Source organism: Paramisgurnus dabryanus, chromosome 19, assembly GCF_030506205.2.
Source record: "Paramisgurnus dabryanus chromosome 19, PD_genome_1.1, whole genome shotgun sequence".
NCBI classification, from domain to species: Eukaryota; Metazoa; Chordata; class Actinopteri; order Cypriniformes; family Cobitidae; genus Paramisgurnus; species Paramisgurnus dabryanus.
Genome location: NC_133355.1, coordinates 5,270,691 through 5,297,429, shown reverse-complemented (window position 1 = coordinate 5,297,429; position 26,739 = coordinate 5,270,691). Strand labels below are relative to the sequence as shown.

The 26,739-nt window shown below is 36.1% G+C and overlaps 1 protein-coding gene across 1 annotated transcript; it reads left to right on the top strand.

The window, feature by feature from the left end:
* The first annotated feature begins 173 nt into the window (after positions 1 to 173).
* On the top strand, positions 174 to 25,641 carry fbxl20 (F-box and leucine-rich repeat protein 20). The gene is made up of 15 exons (XM_065285814.2): positions 174 to 1,043; positions 5,065 to 5,126; positions 5,561 to 5,615; positions 6,880 to 6,954; positions 7,048 to 7,142; positions 7,448 to 7,516; positions 7,585 to 7,680; positions 7,761 to 7,887; positions 12,106 to 12,180; positions 13,389 to 13,519; positions 13,631 to 13,691; positions 14,002 to 14,046; positions 14,735 to 14,791; positions 17,313 to 17,525; positions 20,308 to 25,641. Exons 1-15 carry the CDS (start codon positions 1,002 to 1,004, stop codon positions 20,413 to 20,415), a joined length of 1,311 nt encoding a protein of 436 aa, XP_065141886.1. The 5' UTR covers positions 174 to 1,001; the 3' UTR covers positions 20,416 to 25,641.
* The last annotated feature ends 1,098 nt before the right edge of the window (positions 25,642 to 26,739 follow it).

The following is a 26,739-nucleotide window of genomic DNA, read 5'->3' as shown; positions in this document are numbered from 1 at the left end:
ACAATAGCGTGCTGCTTCTAGTGCTAAGTTTTTTTTAGGCCATTTTGCATAGATTGTAAACAACATTGTGAACAAACAGCCGTTATAATGTAACGTGCAAATAACAAAAAACATTTGAAGTAAAACGAATACAATTTAAATAAAAATAAGTGAAAAAATAAAAAGAAAAATTTTTGAAGAACAAGAAGGGATAGTTTGTTTGGAAAAACGTTGCCTCGTGTTACCACCAGAATGACGCCAAATGACGAACACCTTTCTCGAGTTTCCATTGGCTACTGCGACTGGGGGAGTGCCTTCGCGAATCAGACCCGGAAAAGGCATAACAATAACACGAACACAAATGATTTGCAGCCCAAACATACAGTTTATAACTACAATGCCATTTGCAAGTATTTTATCAGGACACATTCATTCACAATGTTTTCATTTGAACAGCCATTAAGCACGCTAACTTTCCGTGTAATACAATAAAAATACATTAATTTCTGGTGCGGTGAAACTTCCCTATTAATATATATAGTAATGAATTTAAAAGGTATTATGACAACTAAAGGATGGTAACACGTCAAGCAAATACTTTCGACCTTAAACAAGTCCACAAGTAATAACTACACAAAAACATAACTAGGCCTACACATATTGTACACAGTTGTCATAAAACATTTAACCATACGACTTTTTCATTGACAGATGTACGATGCAATTGCTATATCATGTACAATATTTGCCAAGTAGTTCACAGTTAAAAGCAAATGGGGAAACAGTGAGATCAAGTCTTGGTAAGGGGAGGGGGAGATCAGCAACACAACAGGAGATAAGCTCGATTTGTTCATACTTCCACCGCTGGGGCTCTTCTGCATCTTCGCCATCTGCAAACGCGAGGAAATTAACCAAAAATACGACATGAGCTCGACGCAAACCTGCGGCGCCGACACACGCGTGCCCATTTAATAACCGGACGCGCTTTTCCTCCCCGGTTTACCGAGTTGAAAGCGTTCGGGATGGGGAAGGAGGTGAACGGCGTCTCGCGGAGTCGCTTTGAGGCGAGTAGCCACTGTTTATTTACACATTGACATGTCGATGTAAACAATCGTCACAGCATATTTTGCGTCTTTTAATCCTAAACGGCTTTAATAATAGTGGATTAAAACTGTTGTCGCGGTAGAAGAGGCCGAGCTTCCGCAGTTAAACGACTTTAACTCAATCGATCACTTGTCAATGTAAACATCGAGATTAACTTATGTGTCGACTAAAGTCTGAGAGAATACCACAGTTTTTTTTGTCGCAATGTTATTTCTTTACAAGTCTACTTTGTGTCTGTTCGTATAAACAACAGTTGTTAAGCTAAAAGCGCACTGAGCCTCGAAAGCTACTTTAATATTTTTCTTTCGTGTTACGTGAAGCAACAGTCGGTTGAGATGTATGTTTACAACATGTTTACTAGTATGTTTTTATACATTAAACTGGTTAGCTGGAATTATATGAGCTGTTGAGACGGAGAATGTTGGTAGGCCTGTAGGCTGGAGTCAAAACAGCCGGCCAAAACAAAAGCTGAACATGTATACAAGGGCCTTTAAAACACAACCACACCACAAAGTATAACATTTGGGCTTATGTATGCACACATTGGATTTGTTTTTGTTCTCAAAATAAGTTAGATCAAACCGAGTTATAGATGTGTTTACATGGGCTGTGTTTTATAACTTACATAGACTAACTTACAGTTGCTGTCTTGGTAGGGAGCTTGCTAGGTTTAGTAACACAGCCAATATGTCAAACCCTTGACATTGATATGTGCTGACAGTTAGGGTTAAAGTGTATTTAGGAGATAAAAATAACAACAAAAACCTTTACAGAAATGCTACTTGCTTTAATGGTTATAATGGGAATTGTATTGTTTGTGCTCCTGTATAGCTCAATGGTAGACCATAGCAGTAGCATTGCAAAAGACCATAGGTTCGAACCCAGGGAACGCACATACTGATAAAAATGTATACCTTGTAGTGCACAGCAAGTCGCTTTGGATAGAAGTGTGTGCCAAATGCATTAATATAAATGTATGTATTGGTATAATGGAAACTATAATAGTCTCTGTGAGATTTTACTGGTAATATGTTGGGTATACTGATGGGATGTTATCTGGTGAATGGGAACCAGTAAGGCACAAACTATACTGGAATATGGCCTTAACCACACTACATAAAGGAATTTGTTATGGTTTTAATAGTAAACAGTTGATGATTCATAATGGTGTTTGTATGGTAACCATGTTTTTTGCTGCAGTATCATAGTTTCACAGTAGTAACAGTAATTGTTGTAATTATGGTATTTTTGTGGTAAATTATAGATACCGCATTTTTGTGGTAGGTACTACCAACTCACAGTATTGTTTCCTCTACAGTGTCTCAATGGCATGACTGTATTCAGTGTTCAACTGTACTGTATTGTTTACAGGCCTGTTTTTAGTAACGTAGTATCTGGACATAATTCAGAATGAGAGTTAACATTACAGATAACTGATAGCCCATCGTATTCTCTGTTAAATTCTTTTTTTGGTGTAACAATGTTGCCATAAAACAGGGATATATGACCTGGTAAAGCAACATGTGCTGCAGGACTGATTTATGGATGTTTATATGTTGCCATGTTTTTGTCTAAACCACCCCCTGACTATATACAAGTGCACCTCACCAGAGTTGGCTCAGACAGGTTTATATGTCACAAAAGTGAGAGTACAGCCTTTAAAGGTAAAAGGATCAATAAGAAACCAAAACACCATGTATGTAAGACAGGAAGTCAATAGTTATATGACAGATGAGATAAGAAGTTTTATTTAGTTAACTGTAGTTAAATAGTAGTGCTTGGCACATATATACACTATAAAGGTGCTTCACAATACCATAGAAGATTCATTTTTGGTTGAATGGTTCTAGAAAGCATGAAAATCTGCCTTTTAGAAATGCTAAAATTGGGTCCCCATTGCTTCTAACAACCTAGAAAACATGGAAAAGTACAACCCAGTACAGGGTTTCCCACTCACTCTCATGTTGTTACAAACCTGTGTACATGTTTTTTTTTTTCTGATGAACACAAAGCAAGATATTTTGAGAAATGTTTGTTAGCAAACCGTTTGTGGATTTACAAGTCAACTTAAATTTATAAGTTATAACAACTCATCTGTAGTTAAAACAACTCCTCTCTAGTCAAGATAAATAATAGTAAGTTGAAATGACTTGTAAATCCAAGTTGATTCAACAAAATTTTTTAAGGCAGCAAAGTATTTTTTACAGTGCATTCACTTCCATAGTATTCTTTTCTCCTACAATGGAAGTGATGGTTTTGTTAAAAACATTTCTCAAAATATACAAGAAATGTATGTGGGTTTGTAAAAACATGAGGGTGAGTAAATGATGACAGAATTTTCATTTTTGGGTGAACTATCCCTTTAATTTTGAAGAAACTATGACAGAAAATGAACACATACTAGATTATTAATGAATTAGATGTTTTTACCTCTAACGGGAATAGCTGCGTGATGAAGTTACACTAGCTAAAGGGTTAATAAACACAAACTAAAACAGATGTTGTAGAACGTCTGGCGAACGATGATAGATAGCGCAAAAATTGTAAAAACTGATTATTTCACACTACCAATTACATTATCTTAATGATATATCTAGAAACTTTTTATAACAATAATACCGCCCCTTAATCTGCACTATCCAATCATGGCACTGCCATTTAGTGCAGAGAGAAAAAAGTAATTTACAGCACAATCGAGTTTCAATTTAAACAAACCACAACCAGTGTTTGCATTTTATCAGCTCATTTCCATTTTAACGGACACACTCAAAAAGTTTTACTTGCACCTACAAAGTGCCAATTTTAACATGTTATAATAAAAAAAATCTGTGGGGTATTTTGAAGTAAAACTTTAAATACGCACTCTCGGGACACCAAAGACTTATTTTACATCTTACAAAAAATCTCATAATATGACCCCTTTAACATCTGAAGAACCTGGACTAAATGGGTCTTTGAGGTACCAAAAATGGTTCTTCTATGGGATAGCCTTGAAGAACCTTTTATCACCTTTATTTTTAAGAATGCATGTTTTAAAAAGTATGTATGTACAAAGACATTTTTCAGATTTTTTTGCTAAAACAATCCGGGTCAAGGGAAAGAGGTCCACAATTGTAACCCAAACTTTGACCTGTAAACAAAACTGAATTGAAAAGAGTAACAATTTCACAAACTGGCTTACATTTGATCCCATAATCAAAATAAAAGTCTTTACAATAGAAGAAAGTAATAAAACCCTTTTGCATTCTTTATATATATTATTTCTTCACCATTAGTGATGAGAATTTGAAGGAATGTATCTCATCATCATAGAAAAATCTTTGAAATTATCCTTTTATTTTCTTTGTGAAAAAGTATTTGTTCATCAATTAATATGTATTTAATCTAATTGCGAAACATAACACAAACACTCATCACAGGTAATGTGAAATACACCCATGTACACCACTTAAAAAATCCAAATATATCCTACATTACACAGAAGGCCATGCATCATAACTACAAAAATGCATGTAATCTTTGTCCCTATTTTTGTATCTGCAGTAGTTACTTATTTAAAAAATAAAGGAACATGCAGTCCTGTCTAAATTATTGAGTAGGACAATATGTATCTCTTGTTACCACAGGGAAAAGGTTTTGATTTGATAAGACCAAAATAGACCCACTAAACACATTTACATCTACCTCAACAACACTGGTTTATGTGTCTGCTGTGTGTACTGTTTTATACTGAAGTATAACTGTATTTATAGACTGTATTTAGGACGGTTGCTTTAAATCAGTGGTTTTTCCATTTATAAATCCATCCATTCATTGCATTTTTTTATATAAACTAAATTCGACTACATCTGATGATATTTCTGAGCTTTGATAGATGTTGTTGCTCATATCGTGCATCTGGTCAGCGCTTCACATCACAGTTTTGTTACTGACCTTTAGCTATAAAAACACATTTCTGATGGCACATTTCTCTCTGTTTAGATGTTCTCCAATAATGATGAGGCTGTTATCAACAAGAAGCTGCCAAAGGAGCTGTTGTTACGGTCGGTGTAAAGTAATTTCTCCCTATTCCTAATAGTCCATTTTAATTGTATATTCGCCCCTTGTTACTTAGTTACTTGTTAGTTGCTTATCTTTATAGAGTGTCCCAGGATGACATATTTTTGTAGACCAACCCCCGTAAGTTAGCAGGACATTAGTTCCCTTGCAAAAAATTTTTTTTTAAAAGTCAAAGTTTTGAAAAATTCGTTTTTTATTTAGCATTTCCACTTTAAATTTTATCTGTAAGTGTCATACATTTTGTTAAACACAGACCTTATTTTTGCAATAATCTAAAAGACTTTTTTAAAAGATGTTTTTTTACCAGTGTCCCGCTAACTTCCGGGTTGGCCTACAAAAATATGTCATCCCTGCGGCACTAAATAGCAGACAGACAATATGATTTGATGATGATGATTTTATTTGCTTTGTCCTGCAGAATCTTCTCATTCCTGGATGTTGTAACGCTCTGCCGCTGTGCACAAGTCTCCCGAGTAAGTACGATTATTAATCCCAGGGTTTAATTTACTAATACTGGAGATTTATGACACATTAATTAAAATTTTCAATTTTATTTATATAGGGCTTTTCACAATTGTTCATTATTCCAAAACAGCTTTACCTGAAATAGAAACAAAGAAAATACAGAAACGCAAAGAACAACAAAAGCATGGCAGTTTTTAAATATAATTATGAAGTTACGTTTTTCAAATGTATTTTCTAATGGAATGATGTATTAGGTTACAATATAAAATAATAACAATACTAACTGAAGTAGCGAAATTTGTAAGATTGTAATTGGACCATAATGATAAAAGCAGTATTAACATAATGCTCAAAGAAAGAAAATTAAGAAACGTCAGCAGTTAAAGCGAATGCAATACCAGTTTGCTACCCTATTGTGACACATTTCTGACCGAAACAGGATATTCAGTAAAAAAAAGAGAGAAGTTACATAAAATGTTCGGTTGATTCCAATTATGGTCAGATAAAATATGCATAAACCCAATCATTGGCTTAATTTTACCTAGACAATGTCCATATTTGAGCCAACCATCCGTTGAAATAACTCATTCCTTGTTGCACTTAAATTTTTAAGTTTAATCAACTTGAATTTACGATTCATTTCAACTTTCTTGACTAGTAAGAAGTGGGGCTAAATTATAAAAATAAAGTTAAATTTATTTCAACTTCATTTTTTTATTATTTATAGCAACTCCTCAGTATTCAAGAAAGTTAAAATTACTTATGATTTCAAGTTAATTAAACTTAAGTGCATCAATGATTTTTTTACAGTGCAGCATAAATTAATTTAAACCAAATTGGTTCTCTGAAAACACAGCAGTGTTTTAGTGATTACTTAAGTTTTCATTAATCATCCTTAATAATATAAACAACATTTAGTGAAAATATAACCTTGATATATTTAATATTGACTGAGTAAGATCATGTCAAAGATTGAAATCAAACTTGGATGCTCCAAATCTTATCATTAGATTTTGATACTTTATCCTGGATTTCAGAGAAAGGATCACATTTTTTTAACATTTTATTCCTAAGCAAAATAGACATTCTGTTTTCCTATACTATTCAGATATAGCAGAAGGAAAAAATTTATTTTTGCATAGTTATTTCTTTGTGATTTGTGTTGATTTGTAATATAGGTGATACATATTGTAAATAGGTGTATATGTACAGTATGTCCACGATTGCTTATTGTGTTCATCTGTTGTTCTTGTTTTCATCTCCATTTCTCAGTCATGGAACCTGTTAGCCCTAGATGGCAGTAACTGGCAACGCATCGATCTCTTTGACTTCCAGAGGGACATTGAGGTCAGGAAAAGAGAATTGGTTTCAAGCAATGAAAACTCAAGCAATACTTTTACAGAAACAGATATTGGATCTTAAAAATACACTCTATTACAGGGCCGTGTGGTGGAAAACATCTCAAAACGATGTGGAGGCTTTCTGCGAAAGTTAAGTCTTCGAGGATGTCTAGGAGTTGGAGACAGTGCGCTCAGGTGAGAGTGAGTTGGCAGGAACATGTTTTAGCCGCGTGATCAATAATCCACTTAAAGATCTCTGCTTTATTCTTTAATGCTTTAAGTTAAATATGTAATCATTTAGCAAACACTAAAAGTCTTACTCAACATGACTTATACATGCTTATATATACATAATCATTATACACAGTACACACACACATATATGATATAAACAAAAACTTTTATTCTGCAAACGATTAGCTGTGATTAATCATTATACAGCCCTTGTTAAAATATTCCTAACGTTAAGATGTCTGACTTCTTTTTGTCGTCTGTCGCAGAACGTTTGCTCAAAACTGCAGAAATATTGAGCTGCTCAGCCTCAACGGTTGCACGAAGATAACTGACAGGTGAGTTAACAAGAGTGTGCGAGAGTGTCTTGTTGACGTGCATTAATCCTCTGTCTTTCTCTCTACAGTACCTGTAACAGCTTGAGTAAATTTTGTCCCAAACTGAAGCACTTGGATCTCGCCTCCTGCACCTCTATTACAAACCTGTCTCTCAAAGCACTAAGGTCAGTGGTCACACATTACAGCAATGTGCACAGCTGGTTGAGCATTACGTCTGTTTTAAGTCTCATTTTTTTTGTTTTAGTGAGGGCTGTCCTCTGCTGGAGCAGTTGAACATTTCGTGGTGCGACCAGGTGACCAAAGATGGCATACAGGCGCTTGTGAGATGTTGTCCGGGTCTTAAATGTTTGTTCCTCAAGGGCTGCACACAGGTAATTTATTTCAAAGTCTACTTTAGTTTTTCAGCCCATGCGGCTCGGTGTAAGCGACTAGCTTGAGAGTTGGTGGTTTGGAATGATGTGTCCAAATAAAAGTTTTTCTGTTTGGTGAGTGTTTTTTGTAGATGCTGTGTGTATTTAAGTGCGATACTTTATCTAAGAGGCGGTTTACACCTGGTATTAAAGGTGCGTTTTGGTCGATCGGATCAAAAGTGGACAATAGGTGGAAACGGGGTGTGAGCTCGTCCACTTTCGACCACATTCAGAAGTATTAGACCGGATTGGAGCCACAAAAGGCCACCTGCTCTCCACCTATATATCTAGGAGTAATCAGGACAGAAGCGGACGAAAGTGACGGATTAAGACATCAGGTGTAAACGTGAATGTGTCTCTCTCATTCACTTGTGATCAATTGACCAAAACACATCTTAATATCAGCCAGGTGGAAACAGCACCTAAAGTCTTAAAGGCCCCCTGAAGTGCTTTAAAACATGCAGCATTATTTGTTGTGGTGATGTCATTTGAACTAAAACAGGAAGTCAGTGCCGAACAATTGAAAAGAACCACCCCCTTTTTTAAGTAACCAATAGCGTCTAGTTTATGGCACAGTCCAGCAAAGCCACACTTGACAACTTGTGAGCGTCACAGTTGTATTAAAATAAGGTCGTATAGAGATATAATATTAGAGAATAAAAATCAATGAAATTAATGTGAAGTATATGTTTGCATATTTTCTCTTCTACTTGTCAGTGGTGTCTTTAATGTTAAGGCTGTCTAACCGTTTGTCATGTTTAATCTCTCTTATCTTCTCACTGTTTTCGGCGCAGATTGGCGCATATGATCTGTGCTATAACGGACCGGAGCACCATGTATGTGTGCATTGCATAAAATCCAATGGAAAGCATATTTATGCTGCCTGAATCTTTCTTTTTCCCTACATAGTGCACTTTGTGCCAAGAGCTAGTAAATGTATTAACTCATGTGCGTGTGATTTCAGGCTGAGGTTTCGCGCAATGTAGGGGGCGGACGCTTCAGCGTCTAGAGAGCGTTTGATTGGACAGGAATTTTGACAAGAAGCTGAAGTGTGTAGGATGATGTCGTAAAATGAGGTCGACTTTTTTTAGCGCACGTGCCAAACTGTAAGTTTTGAATGCTTATATCGTCTGTATGAGAATCAGCGTTTTGGACCATACATACCAGTTTATATATCTATATCCAGTGGCGGCCGGTGACTTCTCTTCCGAGGGGCGCAAATTCAAAATATGTGTTGGGAGTGTCGTGTGTTGCTTGTCATTTCAAAATATGTGTTTATTACGTCATGTGATGTTCATTACGACATACGTGCCTGCTGCACACGCGTCAAAAGGATTTATGATAAAGGAGACTGATTACACATGAGAATAAGCGAGTATCTGGCTCTATAATTTTAAACCCCTTTTGAAGCGTCTGCTCAGGGTCATATTTTACAATGACATGTTATGCACTAGGGATGCTCTGATCGATCGGCCGCCGATCATAATCGGCCGATAACGGCATTAAATGACGCGATCGGCACTCGCTAAATTTGCCGATCTCATGAGCCGATCTTTCTGTTTACTTTTGTCATCATAGCGTTACTGATGCGGCTGCAATTAGAGACCATTTTAGACAGTGCAAGCATTTTGTAACCCGTTGCTCATGTGTGACGTGCAGATTTGGATCTCTCTCTCTGCCTTAGATATGCGTATTTTCTAAGAGGACGCGCTCCGGTCCTCAGCGCGATCATGCGTCTTCACATCCCTATCAAACAGCGTATACAACACATATCTATCGCGGACAATTGCATCCTCATGCCGAAAGTTTATTACTTGCATTCGTTTTAAAGTTTTGAAGGTTTAAACTTCCATTTTCCTCACAGCTGCTCTTGTTTGCGGACACCCGCCGCACGCATACACAGCAGCCGGTCATCAGTGCAGGATCTCTCCCACGTCTTAAAGCTACAGTGTCCTAATTCATCTCTCAATAAAATTACTCTCTGCTCATCAGTGAAGAACTGTTGTACTTCATACGAATGCGTGTATATTTAATTCATACAGTAAAGACTGTGAAGTGTTTTATTTTAATTACTTTTAACAGACATAAACCTTTTTAAAGGCATATTACATTTCTCTTTGCAAGAAGAAATATTTGTTGTGCTTATTTATTTGATTCTCTATTAAAACAATAATATACCTAATTTATAGTTAGTTTCATTTCTACAAATAGTGTAAACTCTGCTAGATTATAGATAAAAGATTCCCATTCCACTGCCATTCTGTGATTGGCACTGATCGGCGATCGGCAGATCATGATCTTGGTGATCGGTAATCGGTGATCGGCCCCAAAAATGCTGATCGGAGCATCTCTATTATGCACATAGGTTCACAGGACTCGCCAAAAACATATTTTGAAACGATGAGCCACATACATGACGGGCTACGTACATGTTGTGACGAGCTTCGCATCGTGAGCCCTCGAAAAATAAGTCACCGGCTAATACTGTATATATCCTTAAACCTAACATATTTTTACGAAGGATATACTATATACTAAGGATATGCATATTTATTAGGGCTGTCAAAAGATTAATTGTGATTAATCACATGCAAAATAAAAGTTTGGGTTTGCATAATATATTTGTGGGTGTATTGTGCATAAGTATTATGTAAAGGATAATGTAGAGGCAGCCGGTAGTTATCGGGAAATAAGCCCCGACAGTGTGATCAGGACCCGACGTGAAGCGGAGGGTCTTGTATCACACTGAAGGGGCTTGTTTCCCGATAACTACCGGCTGCCTCTACATTATCCCGCTTATTACACGGCTACTTGCCACATAAGAAAAAAAACTGGACATGAATATGAATTTGAAACATTTTATTGGCATATTTGTTTTAAATTAACATTTTTATCCTTCCGCGAAACTTTGCACAGATGCATAAAATGATCGTAATACCTTATTAAGATCCTCTGCTTCATACTGGTCTGTCTCCATTTTTTCTGTTTTAGCCAGTCTTTGAGAAGTTTTAATGCCCATTCTGTATTTTTTTGTGTGTTGGCTTCGTAGCTGTCATGCTCTATTTTGACAAGTTCAGTCTCAGTAAGCTCTCTGTGTCTTGTCGTTGTTCGTTCTTCTATCCACTGTTTAAGTGTTTTGTTTTTTTCCGTACATGTTAAAATTAATGTCAAAATGTTGTGGTTGTCCAGTGTTTGTCACAAGATGGCGCCAAACAGTAATCTTTATTGTCGCGGAGCGATTTAAATCGTACAAGTAGTACCGGCTATGCGTTATTACTTTGGAGCGGTTATTATTTGAAAAGAACGAACCTGCAAATGTCTCAACTGACCAATCAGAATCAAGCATTCCAGAGAGCCGTGTAATAAGTGTATATATAAATACACAGATACATGTATAAATGTAATAAAAATGGTATTTATGTTTATATTTTTTTATTATAAATAAACAAATAAATAAATAAACATTTATATATTTATTGTATATACATGCAAATGTTTCTTAAATACATACATACATACATATATACATACATACATGTGTGTGTATTTCTGTATACAAAATGATTACACACAGCCCATACACATATATTATGCAAAAACAAATTTTTATTTTGTATGCGATTAATCGCAATTAATCTTCTGACAGCCCTAGTATTTGTACTAAAAAGGATAAACGTTGATTTTTGATTTCAAGGGGGCTTTTAACCAGATTATTCTATACCTTATGCATGCCGTTGCATACCGCTTTTAACGTGAATTGTTTTTGTGACTCCACATGGCTATTAAAAAGTGCAAAAAGTAAAATCCACATGAGATAAAGATTGCAGATATATATATCAATTCAGCCTAATAAAAGAGTTTTTATGCTTAAATGGCTAAATATCGCATCATGTCAGTAAATATTTTTAGACATTACTTTCTCCAGAGGCATTGGTGACTGTAAGCCATTGTGTGATGCTACAACTGTGTGGCTAGATGTCAGTATAGGTCCAGACTTCACCCAACAGGCATCTTAAGTACAAATGGCTTTTGCTGGTGTAACCTAATGTAGTATGCCACATGAAAAAACATTTAGATGTAACTATTTAAAGCACATTTTACAGGTAACAACAATTGTATTTACATAATGTTTAGTTTAAAGCACATGAACTGTCTCTCTCTTATGTCTTGTGTCTGTAGTTGGAAGATGAAGCTCTTAAGCATATTGGAGCACATTGTCCAGAGCTGGTCACACTCAACTTACAGACGTGTTCAGTAAGACACATACACAGTTATTACGTATTAATGGTTACATAGTGTCATACTCAATATTAATTTCTTGAATAAAATTTGATTGAAAAGATGTATTGTAATAAGGGATGCACCGAATCCAGATTGTTTTGGGTTCGCCCGAATACCGAATCCACTGTTTAAGATTCGTCCGAATCCGAATACTGAATCCTACTCGCCTCCTTATTCCATTAACACAGTTAAACACATTAATGAAGTAAACAACGTCCACAGCAGTGTAGTTTTCATTTTATTTGATTTTAACTGTAAAAAAAGGATTTACATTATGCCAGGATGACAATTGGGAAAAACTATTTTGAAAATTACCATAAGCCTATGCATAATGAAAGCTATGCGGTGCGATGCGCTAGTTTTTTCCAGGTGCGTCCACGAAATGTGAACCGCCCCTAAGGCTCACTGAAAAAAACACTTATCTCCACGTCAGCACCCAATGTGTGTAATCAACGGCCGCGTGACCTCGACCAGCTTAGCGCAAGCCTAGGGTTCGGTTCGGTGGAGAAAAAATCTAAGATTCGGCCGAATACTGGGGTTCTGGCCGAATCTTTTTTCCACCGAAACCGAACCCTAGGCTTGCGCAACGCTGGTCGAGGTGACGCTGGTCGAGGTCCTGGATTCGGTGCATCCCTAATTGTAATTTCAATTAATTGATTTTTAAGGAATAGTTACGACAATGGTTACATGTAAGGTTTCAGATTGGTAACAGCAGTGAGCACGTCCAATCAATGAGTCCCTTAACGTATTTTCTAAAGATGCTATCGGCTTATAGTTTAAAAACAGCCCATAGTCATGGCCGATATATATTGTCAATCAAAATAGAACAGAAAAATGCAATGAATTGTACCGAGCCCCTAAGGTGACATTGAAATAAAAAAATCTATAGTTTAGTTTCATGTGCTTACGTGAAACTTAATGTGCTCACCCGAAACCTTCATGTGCAGAATTTAAAAAAAGTTTAGTTTTGCGTGCGCATGTGAAACTATCGCGTGCTCACGTGAAACTAAACTTTATTTAATTTTTGCTCCATGTCCCCTTAGTGGCTCTGTAAATTTAAGCTCTGTGTATAGAAAATGAATATCATCTGCTGATATCAGTCTGAATAAACATCGGTATCGGTGGATAATGTAATATTGGTGCATCTCTAGTATATTCCTCTCTGTGTGTGAACTGAGTAGCAGATCACAGATGAAGGTCTGATAACCATTTGTCGTGGATGTCATCGGCTGCAGTCGCTGTGTGTGTCGGGCTGTGCAAACATCACAGACGCTATTCTCAATGCCCTGGGACAAAACTGCCCACGCCTCAGGTACACAACACATATCTGATCAATCATCAGACAGTTATTCAGAATGAGATCTGTTTTTGCTGACTTGAAACTGTGAATGACTCCCTTTTTTTGGTCTCTTTTCTCATGTAGAATATTAGAAGTGGCACGCTGCTCTCAGCTTACAGACGTCGGGTTCACATCATTAGCTCGGGTGAGCGACACCCTACCAAACACCTCACAATTTAAAACCTGCATGTTCAAATTAAAAGTTTATCACTGCATTATTTTATGGGTTCTGTAGTATTAACAGCCAGATGCATTTTTGCTTCTCCAATATCATCTGCATCTCAGTGATCAGATATTTGACCGAAAGCGTTTTGAAAATTTACACCTGGTCTTTTCATGATCAGATAGCTATTTGATCAGAAAACGCATGATGTGACCAGGTATGTGACCCTGGGATAATTTTTTAGTGTCCAACATAAATTAAATCTTTTTTGTGTCGCTCCTTATTTTCTCAGAATTGTCATGAACTGGAGAAGATGGATTTAGAAGAGTGTGTACAGGTGAGTCCGGATGTGTTGGTATTAGAAATATAAAAGGTTTCATTATAATATTATTCAGGTTAGCCTGAACGTACTGTATACTGCAGTAATTTATTTGGGCTGTGATCATTATTATTGTATTTAGATCATTTCTTTTGTTCATTAGACAATGCTATAATGGTATTATCCCATCAGTATATCATTGATATGTATATTAAAGACATCTTTATTACGCCACTGGCTCAAATCTGTAGCTGCATCCCAATTTGAAGGCTGGATTCTATGAAGGACGCATCCTCTGAAGTCCACGAAGCGAACTGACATGAGACGTTCTAGCCTATAAAGGATCCATAGTTGCGTGACCTGCTGTTCCCGCCCACCACGCTTGTAGGCAAAGATGTTTCCGACTTAATAAAATAAATATTTAAAATTTATTTAAGAGAATATGACGCACCGTTGCAGATTAAACTACCCAACATTATATCATATTTACCAACCTTAAAATTCTACATACACAGTATTGCGACAACAATATTAATATAAAACATATAAAACAAATATTTGTATATAACACACATGTAACACATTGCCTTGGGCTACGTCATTGGCCTATAGAGGACTCAGCCATTAAATTGGGATGCAGTCTGTTTATCTTGATTTCTTTTTACTGGTGTCCCTCCCTGATAAAATTAAAATGCTTTTTCTTTAGATTACAGATGGGACGCTCATTCAGTTATCTATACACTGCCCTCGACTCCAGGTTTTGGTAAGGTGTTTAAACATGCATTATATATCATATACAGTACTGTGCAAAACTCTTAGGCCACCATGCCAGAATTAGATGAGTTGTTTTTGCAATGTTATAGTGATCATATAATTGTCATATAATTGTCCCAAAATAAGTCCCAAGAGAGGACACACTAAATACAGACGCTTTAATTTTTGTCTTAATTTTTTACATATTTCCTGTATTTTCTGTTTGTATCTTAATAAACTAGATTGAAAAATAAATATGTATGGACATAAAAACTTCTAAAACAACAAGTCTGGTGGTGGTGACCTAATGCAGGGTTCACACCAGCGAGTTTAAAAATCTGAACTTTGGCGGATTTCCGCGCCGCATTAACCAATCAGGACCTTGCTGTAGTAATGACGTGATTACAGGAAGGGAACAGAGTCTCAGAAGCCTCTCCCATAACACAAATTTCCGCGTGAATGACTAGAATTTCACACACGCCTTTCACGTGCGAATGAAGCGAGTAATCTCAAAATGTTCAAGCGTCCAACTACACGCTAATTGTGCGTTTTTGCCGCCTCTACTGCGGCTGGTGTGAATGCACCATCAGACCTTTGCACTGTACTGTATATTAAAGATAAAAGTCTTAATGTCAGAGATTGAGATCACGGCACTGTGATATTATTTTGGCGTTTTGAGTAGATGTGACCATTGCAACCTTTCAGCCTCAACTACCTTTTTTACCCTTAAGTATTTTCGGTAAATCACCAAAATAGACATTTAGATCTAGATCAACAATCTAGATTTGAGTTTGTAAAAGCTGCCAGTTATAAATAGATGATATAATCCACAATATCAAAAACTTATCTACAACCCCAAAACAGAAAAAGTTGGGACACTGTAGAAATTGTGAGTAAAAAAGGAATGGAATAATTTACAAATCTCATAAACTTATATTTTATTCACAATAGAATATAGATAACAAATCAAATGTTGAAAGTGAGACATTTTGAAATGTCATGCCAAATATTGGCTCATTTTGGATTTCATGAGAGCTACACATTCCAAAAAAAGTTGGGACAGGTAGCAATAAGAGACAAGAAAATTTAAATGTAAATATAAGAAACAGCTGGAGGAGGACCAATGTTTAGGAATAGGAATGTTGTCCCATTCTTGTCTAAAACAGGCTTCTAGTTGCTCAACTGTCTTAGTTCTGTTTGTTGCATCTTCCTCTTTATGATGCACCAAATGTTTTCTATGGGTGAAAGATCTGGACTGCAGGCTGGCCATTTCAGTACTCAGATCCTTCTTCTACGCAGTCTTGACGTTGTAATTGATGCAGTATGTGGTCTGGCATTGTCATGTTGGAAAATGCAAGGTCTTCCCTGAAAGAGACGACGTCTGAATGGGATCATATGTATCTAGAACTCGGATAAACCTTTCAGCATTGATGGTGCCTTTCCAGATGTGTAAGCTGTCCATGCCACACGCACTCATGCAACCCCAAACCATCAGAGATGCAGGTTTCTGAAATTAGTGCTAATAACAACTTGGGTTGTCATTGTCCTCTTTAGTCCGGATGAAATGGCGTCCCAGTTTTCCAAAAAGAACTTCAAATTTTGATTCGTTGGACCACAGAACAGTTTTCCACTTTGCCAAAGTCCATTTTAAATGATCCTTGCCCAGGGAAAACACCTTTGCTTCTGGATCATGTTTAGATTTGGCTTCTTGTTTGACCTATAGAGTTTTAGCCGGCAACGGCGAATGGCACGGTGGATTGTGTTCACTGACAATGTGTTCTGGAAGTATTCCTGAGCCCATGTTATGATTTCCATTACAGTAGCATTCCTATATGTGATGCAGTGCCGTCTAAGAGCCCGAAGATCACGGGCATCCAGTATGGTTTTCCAGCCTTGACCCTTACGCACAGAGATTGTTCCAGATTCTCTGAATCTTTGAATGATATTATGCACTGTAGATGATGATAACTTCAATCTCTTTGCAATTTTTCTCTGAGAAACTCAGAAAACTATTTTTCGCTGCAGCATTGGGGGAATTGGTGATTCTCTGCCCATCTTGACTTCTGACAGACACTGCCACTTTGAGAGGCTCTTTTTATACCCAATCATGTTGCAAATTGACCTAATAAGTTGCAAATTGGTCTTTCAACTGTTCCTTATATGTACATTTAAATTTTCTGGCCTCTTATTGCTACCTGTCCCAACTTTTTTTGGAATGTGTAGCTCTGTTGAAATCCAAAATGAGCCAATACTTGGCATGACATTTCAAAATGTCTCACTTTCAACATTTGATATGTTATCTATATTCTACTGTGAATAAAATATAAGTTTATGAGATTTGTAAATTATTCCATTCCTTTTTTACTCACAATTTCTACAGTGTCCCAACTTTTTCTGTTTTGGGGTTGTAATAAAAGTGTTTATGTAGTAACATTTAAATGACCTGCTTTTATTGAAGTGTAAAATAATAAATAATTGCCCCTGACCACATACAACACAATATCCTGATGTTATATGTTGTTTTCTGTCAGAGTTTGTCTCACTGCGAGCTGATCACCGATGATGGGATCAGACAGCTGGGCAGTGGTCCGTGTGCTCACGACCGTCTGGAGGTCATCGAGCTGGATAACTGTCCGCTCATCACCGACGCTTCCTTAGAGCATCTGAAGACCTGCCACAGCCTGGATCGCATCGAGCTGTACGACTGCCAACAGATCACCCGCGCCGGCATCAAACGCTTGAGGGTGAGCCAATAACTGCTGTCCTTCACTCAGAGGGAACACACTTTTACTCTTGTATTACTGGATTTTGAAAATCACTAAAGGTAAAGCTTTTCTCGGATATTTGGGCTTCTTGAAATATAATTTGTGCAGTCTAAAAAAAGGTTTTATAGATGTGGGAGTAAATATGTGCTATTATACTTTTATTTTTCATATAAATTTGATTATTTTGATCAGTTATAATTATTTTAAAAGAAATGCCGAGGACACAGATTTTACACTGTAGATTTGTACTTCTGAAAGTAATTTAATTCAATTTCGGATATGAAAATAATGTTTGATACATTTGTGTGTGGTTATAGTAAATATTAATAAGTATTACATTTTGTTATCATATATTATAATTATTATACAGTAGCGTTCAAAAGTTAAAGGAATATTCCATTTTCTTAAAAGGAAAAATCCAGATAATTTACTCACCACCATGTCATCCAAAATGTTGATGTCTTTCTTTGTTCAGTCGAGAAGAAATTATGTTTTTTGAGGAAAACATTGCAGGATTTTTCTCATTTTAATAGACTTTAATAGACACCAACAATTAACACTTAACTCAACACATAACAGTTTTTTTTTCAAAGGACTATAAATGATCCCAAACGAGGCATTAGGGTCTTATCTAGCAAAACGATTGTCATTTTTGACAATAAAAATAAAAAATATACACTTTTAAAGCACAACTTCTCGTCTAAATCCGGTCCAGCGCGATCTAACGTAAATGCGTAGTGATGTAGGGAGGTCACGTGTTACATATATAAAACGCACATTTGCAGACCATTGTAAACAATAAACTGACACAAAGACATTAATTAGTATCAGTTGACATACAACAACGTAGGAACGGTCCTCGTTCTCAACACTTGTAAACACTGGGGCGGAGTTTCGCGTTCGTCTTCTATGACCTCTTGATGTCATGACGTATTGCGTGGGGTCACGTTGGCGCATCACGACCGGATTTAAACGAGAAGTTGAGCTTTAAAAGTGTATATTTGTTATTTTTATTGTCAAAAATGAAAATCGTTTTGCTAGATAAGACCCTTATGCCTCGTTTGGGATCGTTTATAGTCCTTTGAAACTCCGTTGAAAAAAACTGTTAAGTGTTGAGTTAAGTATTAAATTTTGGGCTCTATTAAAGTCCATTAAAATGAGAAAAATCCTGCAATGTTTTCCTCAAAAAACATAATTTCTTCTCGACTGAACAAAGAAAGACATCAACATTTTGGATGACATGGTGTAGAGTAAATTATCTGGATTTTTCTTTTAAGAAAATGGAATATTCCTTTAAGTGTCATCATTAGACTGAATTGTGTCTTGTGATCTTAAAAATCTTTTAATTTGAAAGCTTTGAAGTTTTAAATTATTTTGTAGACATAAATATAATTGTGCAAATTTTATTTTAACAATAATAATAATAAGGTTGTATTAGGAAATGCATTAATTAAAATGAACAAACAATGAACAATAGTTTTCAGCATGTATTAATTAATGTTATTTATTATGTATATAATTATTTATACCATATTAGTTCATGGTGCATTAATTAATGTTAAAAGTTATGACGCTTGAGGACGCTTCGTGCCGAAACGAACATGAACTTCGATTAATAAATCCTTTAGAAGTCTTGTTCATTTTTAGTTCATTTTAGCTAATCATGCATTAACTAATTGTTAACAAATAATTGTTAACCTTATGCATTAACAAATTGTTAACCTTTTTATAAATTGTTACCACTTTTTTTTTATAAAAATAGAAAAAAGGTTAATATGGTTAAAAATCATCTCAGAGTGCGACCTTTAGGAAACATGCTGATTAAATGTCAAGGATACTTTTTTTTTACAAATTTAATAAAAAGACTAATTAACATTGTTTCAAAAAGTATCCTTTTTTTTTGTTCTGTTCAACACAAATTAAGATATTTTGTAAATAATAATCAAACAGATGTGGCGCAACATTGACTTCCATAATATAATTTTTTCTTAATATGAAAGTGAATGGTGCCCCAGATCTGCTTGGTTAAAAACATTCTTTAAATATCTTCCTTTGTATTCAGCAGAACACAGAAATGTATACAGGTTTTTAACAACTTGAGAGTGAAAAAATTATGACAGAATTTTAAGTTTTCAATGAACTATCCCTTTAAAGGGATAGTTCACCCAAAAATGAAAATGTTGTCGTCATTTACTCATCCTCATGTTGTTTTAAACCTGTATGAATTTGTTTTTTCTGATGAACACAAAAAAAGATATTTTGAGAAATGATTGTAAACACGCAGCAGATAGTGACCATTGACTCCCATAGTAGGGATAAAAAATATGATGGAATTTAATAGGTACCGTCAACTGCGTGCTTTCCATCATTTATCAAAATATTTTCTTCATCATTTATTACAATACTTCCAAAATATTACCATATTTTTTTATATAAACCATATAAACCATATTTTTCCTACTATGGAAGTCAATGGTCACTTACTGCTGTGTGTTTACCATCATTTCTCAAAATATCTTCTTTTGTGTTCATCAGAAAAAAGAAATTCACACAGGTTTAAAACAACATGAGGATGAGAAAACGATGACAGAATTTTCATTTTTCGATGAACTATGAACAAATGAACAGTTTAACTTATTTAAATTTTTCTCTTTTCATAAAGTTACATTAGTGTCATTACATAGTTTTAAAGAGACTACTACTTTTTGTATCATTTTGGACGTGAAATGAAATGCAACTTTTACTTTTTCTCTCTCTGTAGACCCACTTACCCAACATTAAAGTCCACGCCTACTTTGCACCCGTGACTCCGCCTCCATCAGTGGGCGGAAGCCGTCAGAGATTCTGTCGCTGCTGCATCCTTCTATGATGTAAAAACAAGACTGCATCTTGACCCCTCCCCCTGATGTACCTGGAGCACATGCTGATGGATCCCCAGTCAGATCTAATATAAGTGATGATCAAACTCTCATCAGCTTCAAACAACACTACAGTCCCTTCAATGGCTTTATGATACTCGGATATGGTAACTACTGTAAACGGATTTGGGAAGTGAGCATGAAACTTAGGGGAAAGAGCATGAAATATGTGGCTCCTACTCGACACGACACCGTGGATCGTGTAAATCTGATTCAAGATCATGCTGAAACGACCAGAGACGATATCAAAAGGAAACCAGCATTTGGAGTTACGATGGCAGCAACAATTTGCCCCTAGTACATAAATATAACAAACATTGTGAACCCCGCTACACAAACAAACATCTTTCACAAACACACTCTCTGTCTGTCTCTCTTTCTCTTTGTTTTACCCTGTGGCTAAGCAAAGACTGAATATTTTTAAAGCATGATACTCTTCCAGGTTTTGCTTTTATTCTGTCGTTTCCTCAAACTCTCCTTTATTAAAAGGTGAAAGCTATTTAGTCGGCTAATGGAAGTGAGGGGTAAGGTTAGGGACCTTGGCTGCTAAGGGGGCCGGTTCATGTCTAGATGACCCAGATAAAGGTGTTACGCTCTTATGCACATAAGAAAGTCTTTGGGTTGTAAGAATGTAAATAAGCCAAGAGGGAGAAATGTGAGCTATATTTTCAACTGATGATCGAATGTCATCCCTACATTCATGAGAGGTCACGTGGCTCACATCGCATTGTTCGATAAACTGCGTGTGTGTAAAAATGAATCCGTCGCTGATAACATCGCAGACAAAGGTTAAGTATTTAGGATTTGTTCATTTTTCTATGCCATTTGATTTTAAGGGTGCATTCACACCAGCCGCGGTAGAGGCGGCAAAAACACGCTATTTGCGTGTAGTTGGACGCTTGAACATTTGAGTTTACTTGCATTCACGCGGAAATGCGCGTCACTCCGCTGAGACTCTGCTCGCTTCCTGTAATCACTTCACTACTACAGCACGGTCCTGATTGGTTAACGTGGCACGAAATCTGCAGAAGTTTAAATTTTTTAACTCATGCGTTTCCCGCGGCAACGTTCAATTCGCACGGAATGCGTGATCCATGCCATTCGCGTGTACTGTGCTGCAGGGTGCCTAATTGCTTCTTTGCATTGACTTAATGCTATGTACACATCAAATTACTTGCTCTAGATTACTCGTGGGATTTAACTTCCTATCATGTGAATTTTTCACTCGAGTTGAATATTTTCGTTTGAGGCGAATAGCGTGTGTTTTCGCGGGAAATGCGCAGCCCATATCGCGTCGCCCACATCGCGTCATTCGCATCACCCCACGCGAGGAAGCATCTGATCGTGTCTTTGCGTTAACTTTGAATGTAATCTATTTGCGCAAAACGTTGAACTCGCATCTGGTGTGAACCCACAGTAACATTTAAATCACTCGCGCTTGCCGCCTCTACCGCATCTGGTGTGAACCCTGCTTAAGGAAACTCGAAGCAAGTCGACCATACTCATCAATGCACTCACGTATAACTCGAAGAAATCGGGTTTGTAAACGAATCGCCAATAATAAGTATACTTTATAAACAATGGACTGTCTCTTAGATTTTAAAAACAATCAAAAGCGTTTGTTTTAAAATGTTTTGTTTGTTTGTGCTTGTTCTCATCATGATCGTTGTCGTTTCCGTTTTGTTTTTCTTTTGAGTCGGTGACCATTTAAGGCCACTTGTGAAATGTTAGCTTCGCTTTTTTGTTGATTTTTTTTTTTTTTTGTACGTTAGCTGATGACCTTGAAATCAAATCTGTCACTGTTTAAGTTGCAATATTAGTAGATTGTTTCGATAGGGCTTTATAAATGTGCACACGCTACCTGGAGCCAAGTTGGTGGTGGTTCGTGGCATAAACATTTTTCAAATCATGTTACTTATGTTGTAAGTCACTTTTACATTAACTTATATTCAGTTTTTCCAAAGTCAAGTCAAGTACTCGCACGTGATATTCATACACTTTGGACAGCTGTGATATGTGTTGACCACCGATTTTAATTTAACACGTTTCGTTTTTCCGTCATACTTAGATGAAAGTATTTGAGCTGGTTAGAATCATACGCAATAAAATGTTGTATTTCGAAATATGTTTTCTATATGTTGCATATTGCCTATAGTACAAGACCTATTGGTGTTGTTTTCTGTGATGTTCTGTTGAGCTTGTACCTATCTTGACTTTTTTATCTTGATCTTTTATTCGTCGGCTTTGTCCTCAGCACATAAAAAGCTAAAACTGGTTTTCAATCAGAGATTTGTCCGATCAAAAAAAACTGATACTGACACAATCATTTGTGTGTGTATGAGGCACTAACCCTTCTGTTTATCCGCTTTACTGGTGTTGATTTTTACATTAATTTTACATTATCATGACATTTGCTGGTCCACAAGATGCTCTCTGTTTTTCAATACTAAATATATGTTATATAACAGAATCTTCTCTGCTTTATTCCTAAAAGCATGCTTGATCTCTTACTGTGTGCATATAGGTCTAAAGTTTTATCCTTTGAGTGCAATGGGGTCCAAAAGTCTCAGACCACACTCAGATTCTGGGATTCATAATATAATTTAAATGTGGAATATACCTCGTTTTGTGAATTGGAAAATTGATGCATTAAGGAATGTTGCTAAGGTATTAAGAAAAAATTATTTGGAATTTTGTCAATATTTTTTCAACCCCTAGGGAATCAGCTGACATTGACATTTGACTCCTACTACTAAAATCCATTGATGGAAAAATGCATTAAATATTTTGAATATATGTAATATTAATTTTAAGCTGCAGAGGCCGCAATTAAGTTTCACGCATAGTGCATTTTTGGTTGTAAATGGTCGTCATGAAATATACTACAGTATAATATCTACTATAATTTTCACATAATGGTGCGTACACACCAAAGGTCCTTGCTCTAGATTACTCATGAAATTTCATGCAAATTTTTAACTTGCGCAAAGACTTTGCGTCATTCGTATCGCTCCGCTCAAGTTCACATCTATTCACGTCTCTGCATTGAAGTTTTTATGTAATCTACTCGTGAAAATCGTTGAATTTGCGTTTGGTGTGTACGCCCCACTCCCACCTTCTTACTTCTCAGATCGTTTTTATTTTGATCATCTTTCATTTGTATGTTTTCTGTATTGTTCATCATTTATGTTACTCTCCGGTTCGTATTAAAAGGGCTGAACAGAAGACGTTGATGTTTTTGTATTTTTACTGGCATGCAAGTTTGAAGACCACATACCGCCAACTACTGTCTGTATGGATGTGAACTCTCATCTTCTGTTTGAAATCATTTTACATTCTACTAACATTAGACTTGTTAACCATGTTAACCACGCTGTAGCATTAACATTAGGATTCACAAGGGGGCATAAACGATGACGTTTCCCATTCACTTTTAATGGGTGACTTCATGCATTGCCGGACTGAATTGTGGATCCGCCGGCACGGCGGCAGAATTTGAACATTTCTCAACTTTTGAAGCAACAACGCGTGCGTCAATCAAGATCGCCTTATGCAAATAACCTAGGCAGAGCCAGCCAATTACGTTTATGGAAGACCGGAGCATGTGTAGCGGCCACTGTGATTGGCTGTTGGCCACGCTTCAGACAAGCCTTCCGTCAAGCGTTAACACTTTCACCCGATGTGAATGTACCGTAATAGAACGGGTTTTGATTGCAACCTTTTGACGTCAAAATATTTTTAAAGAGTTTATTAAAATTAAGATTTTTTTATTTTTTTCACATTCATATAGCCAATCCCAGTGTTGATCTATTAGGCCATACATGTGTTATAGTTCGGGTTACCCTTTAACTCATTTGCACAATAGTCACACAATTATCTAAGTTAGCCACGTTTAATTTATGTCAACATTTGGGAGAAACATCAGAGATGAAGTTGACCTTAAATACATTTTTAAGAACTCAATTAAGTCATCTGTGCTATAAAGAGCATCATATTAAATAATTAATTCTTCTTGGAAAAATAATTGAGTTTACACACATTTTTGTGTAATGTCGAATCTTATAGCAGACATCCCTTTTAAAATTTGTAAATGCAACTCTTTTATCCAACATTTGGACTCTATTGTACATCTGAGCAAACCTGGAAATATCAGATCACCTCCTTATGCTGTGCTTAATGTTTAAAGTTTCAGTTTTGCTATACAACCGGTTTTAAATCCTGTTTGAGTTTTTGGAAACAGCTGAGAGGGTGTCTCTTAAATAAACCTATAGAGTACACATACATGTACTGACACATACGTGTTTATCGGTCTTCAGAGCGTTTTGGTGGTTGTGCTTCATCAAATGTCATGCAGGACACTTGCGAGACAATTATACTGTTTGTTTTAAACACTATAATGTTGTGCAAGTAACTCAAATGTTTTGTTGAGTCAAATATAATATTTTATGGACTAAATAACTGATTACGTAAGGTTACACCAACAAATAGGATTTTTAAAGGTCAGATCAGGTACCTTTTAGGTATTCGGTAAAAACTAGTTTACAGTAATGAATGTGAGTGTTATTATTAAATTATTCATCAACGTACTCTTTAAGGCAACAACCACATTAAGTTTTTTGTTTCTTGCTACTGTTGTGTTCTGTGCATGTGTTTAACATCCATGTATTCTTTACATGTATTTGCTGAAATGTGTCGACCTGTGGCCATTGCCCTTTGTTTTTGCAAACGGTTTTATGATTTTGAATACTGTTGTTAGCAAATTATTTAAGAGAACAAGTCCGCAATACCCCAAATAATGTTTCTCAATGTAGTCATCTTTATGTCTCTCTTTCTTTATCTCTTTCTAATCTCTATGTTATACACATGGACATACACAAACATGGATCTGAGTGCTGTCACACCGCCCTCTCAATCAACATGGTTATATGTGCACCTGTTATCAATGAGTGTTTATCAAACACGTGGAGTTTTTTGGGGTCAGATTCTGAATCACACTCTGAACGTTTGAGATGTTTAAAATGATCGATCGGAGCCCTGAGAACGTGATTTTGGTCCATGCGGATTACAACCTTCACAAAGATTGTACTTGTATGAATTATTGTACTTTTTATTTTACAATTAACCAATAAAAAATGAATATGGCAGAATGAATAAATATATAACTATATTATTATTAAGAGCTGTGTGGTCTTTTCTGTTATAGGAAAATATTTCCTTCCAAATATTTTAAAGGTAAGCTGCTGTAGTTGGGTGGGCGTGGAGGTTCAAAGACAATAAAATTGTTTTTGAATTATTCTCATGAGTTTGTAATCGGTCCTTCTGGTGTCAAGAATCAATCCAGGTCTTTGATACAAATAGTGCTTTAGTGAAACATAAACCATAAACACATGGGTGGCAATTGCTATTAGGGGTGGGCGGATACGATATTCCGTATCGATATAAGACTGAAAATGGCCTGATCGAATATTGTAGAAGAGTACAATCCAATCCAATACCAACACAGACCATGTCCCCAACTTGGAGTAAAGCACGACTTGCTGACCAACATGAATTTGAACAAAGTTGCACTTTAAATTGTCCAAAGTTACACTTTAAATTTCATTTAGAATATTTGTGCTGACTAACTAAAAGTGTTGCTACTAGTCTATTTGAAACATTTAAATAAAAATGAAACCGCAGTATTGCACAATGTTTCATTGGGTCTTGAATAAAGATGTTACCGGGATCGGTATTGACAGATACTCAAGGGTTGTTGTATTGACATCGGTATCAGACATGAAAAAGTGGTATTGGCCCAGCCCTAGTTGCTATGCAGTTTTAATAGACGTAAAGTCTTAGAGGTGGTTTCCCGGACAGGGATTAGCTTAAACCAGGACTAGACCTGAGTTTAATTGGGAAATATAACTAGTTTGAACAAACATACCTTACTAAAACATTACTTGTGTGCATTTTGAGGCAAAACAAAGGGCACTGATGTATTTTAAGATATGTCAGTGCAAGTTGTTTTCAGTTTGAACAGCTCTTACATTTATTATAGTCTAGGTCTAGTCTAATCAGTGTCCAGGAAACCGCCCCTTAAAGTTAAAGATGCTATGATGCCTGTTATAACTATTAAAATTATATTGTGACTAAAAGCATCCAAATGAAATAGCATCTTTAAAAATAGCAAAATCATACTCATGTCGTAATTTTTATCAAGGTGCTTTATGAGGTCATTCCCCCGAAATGATTTTTCATGCAGTTCAATACTTTGCATGTTTTTTAGTTTTATTTGG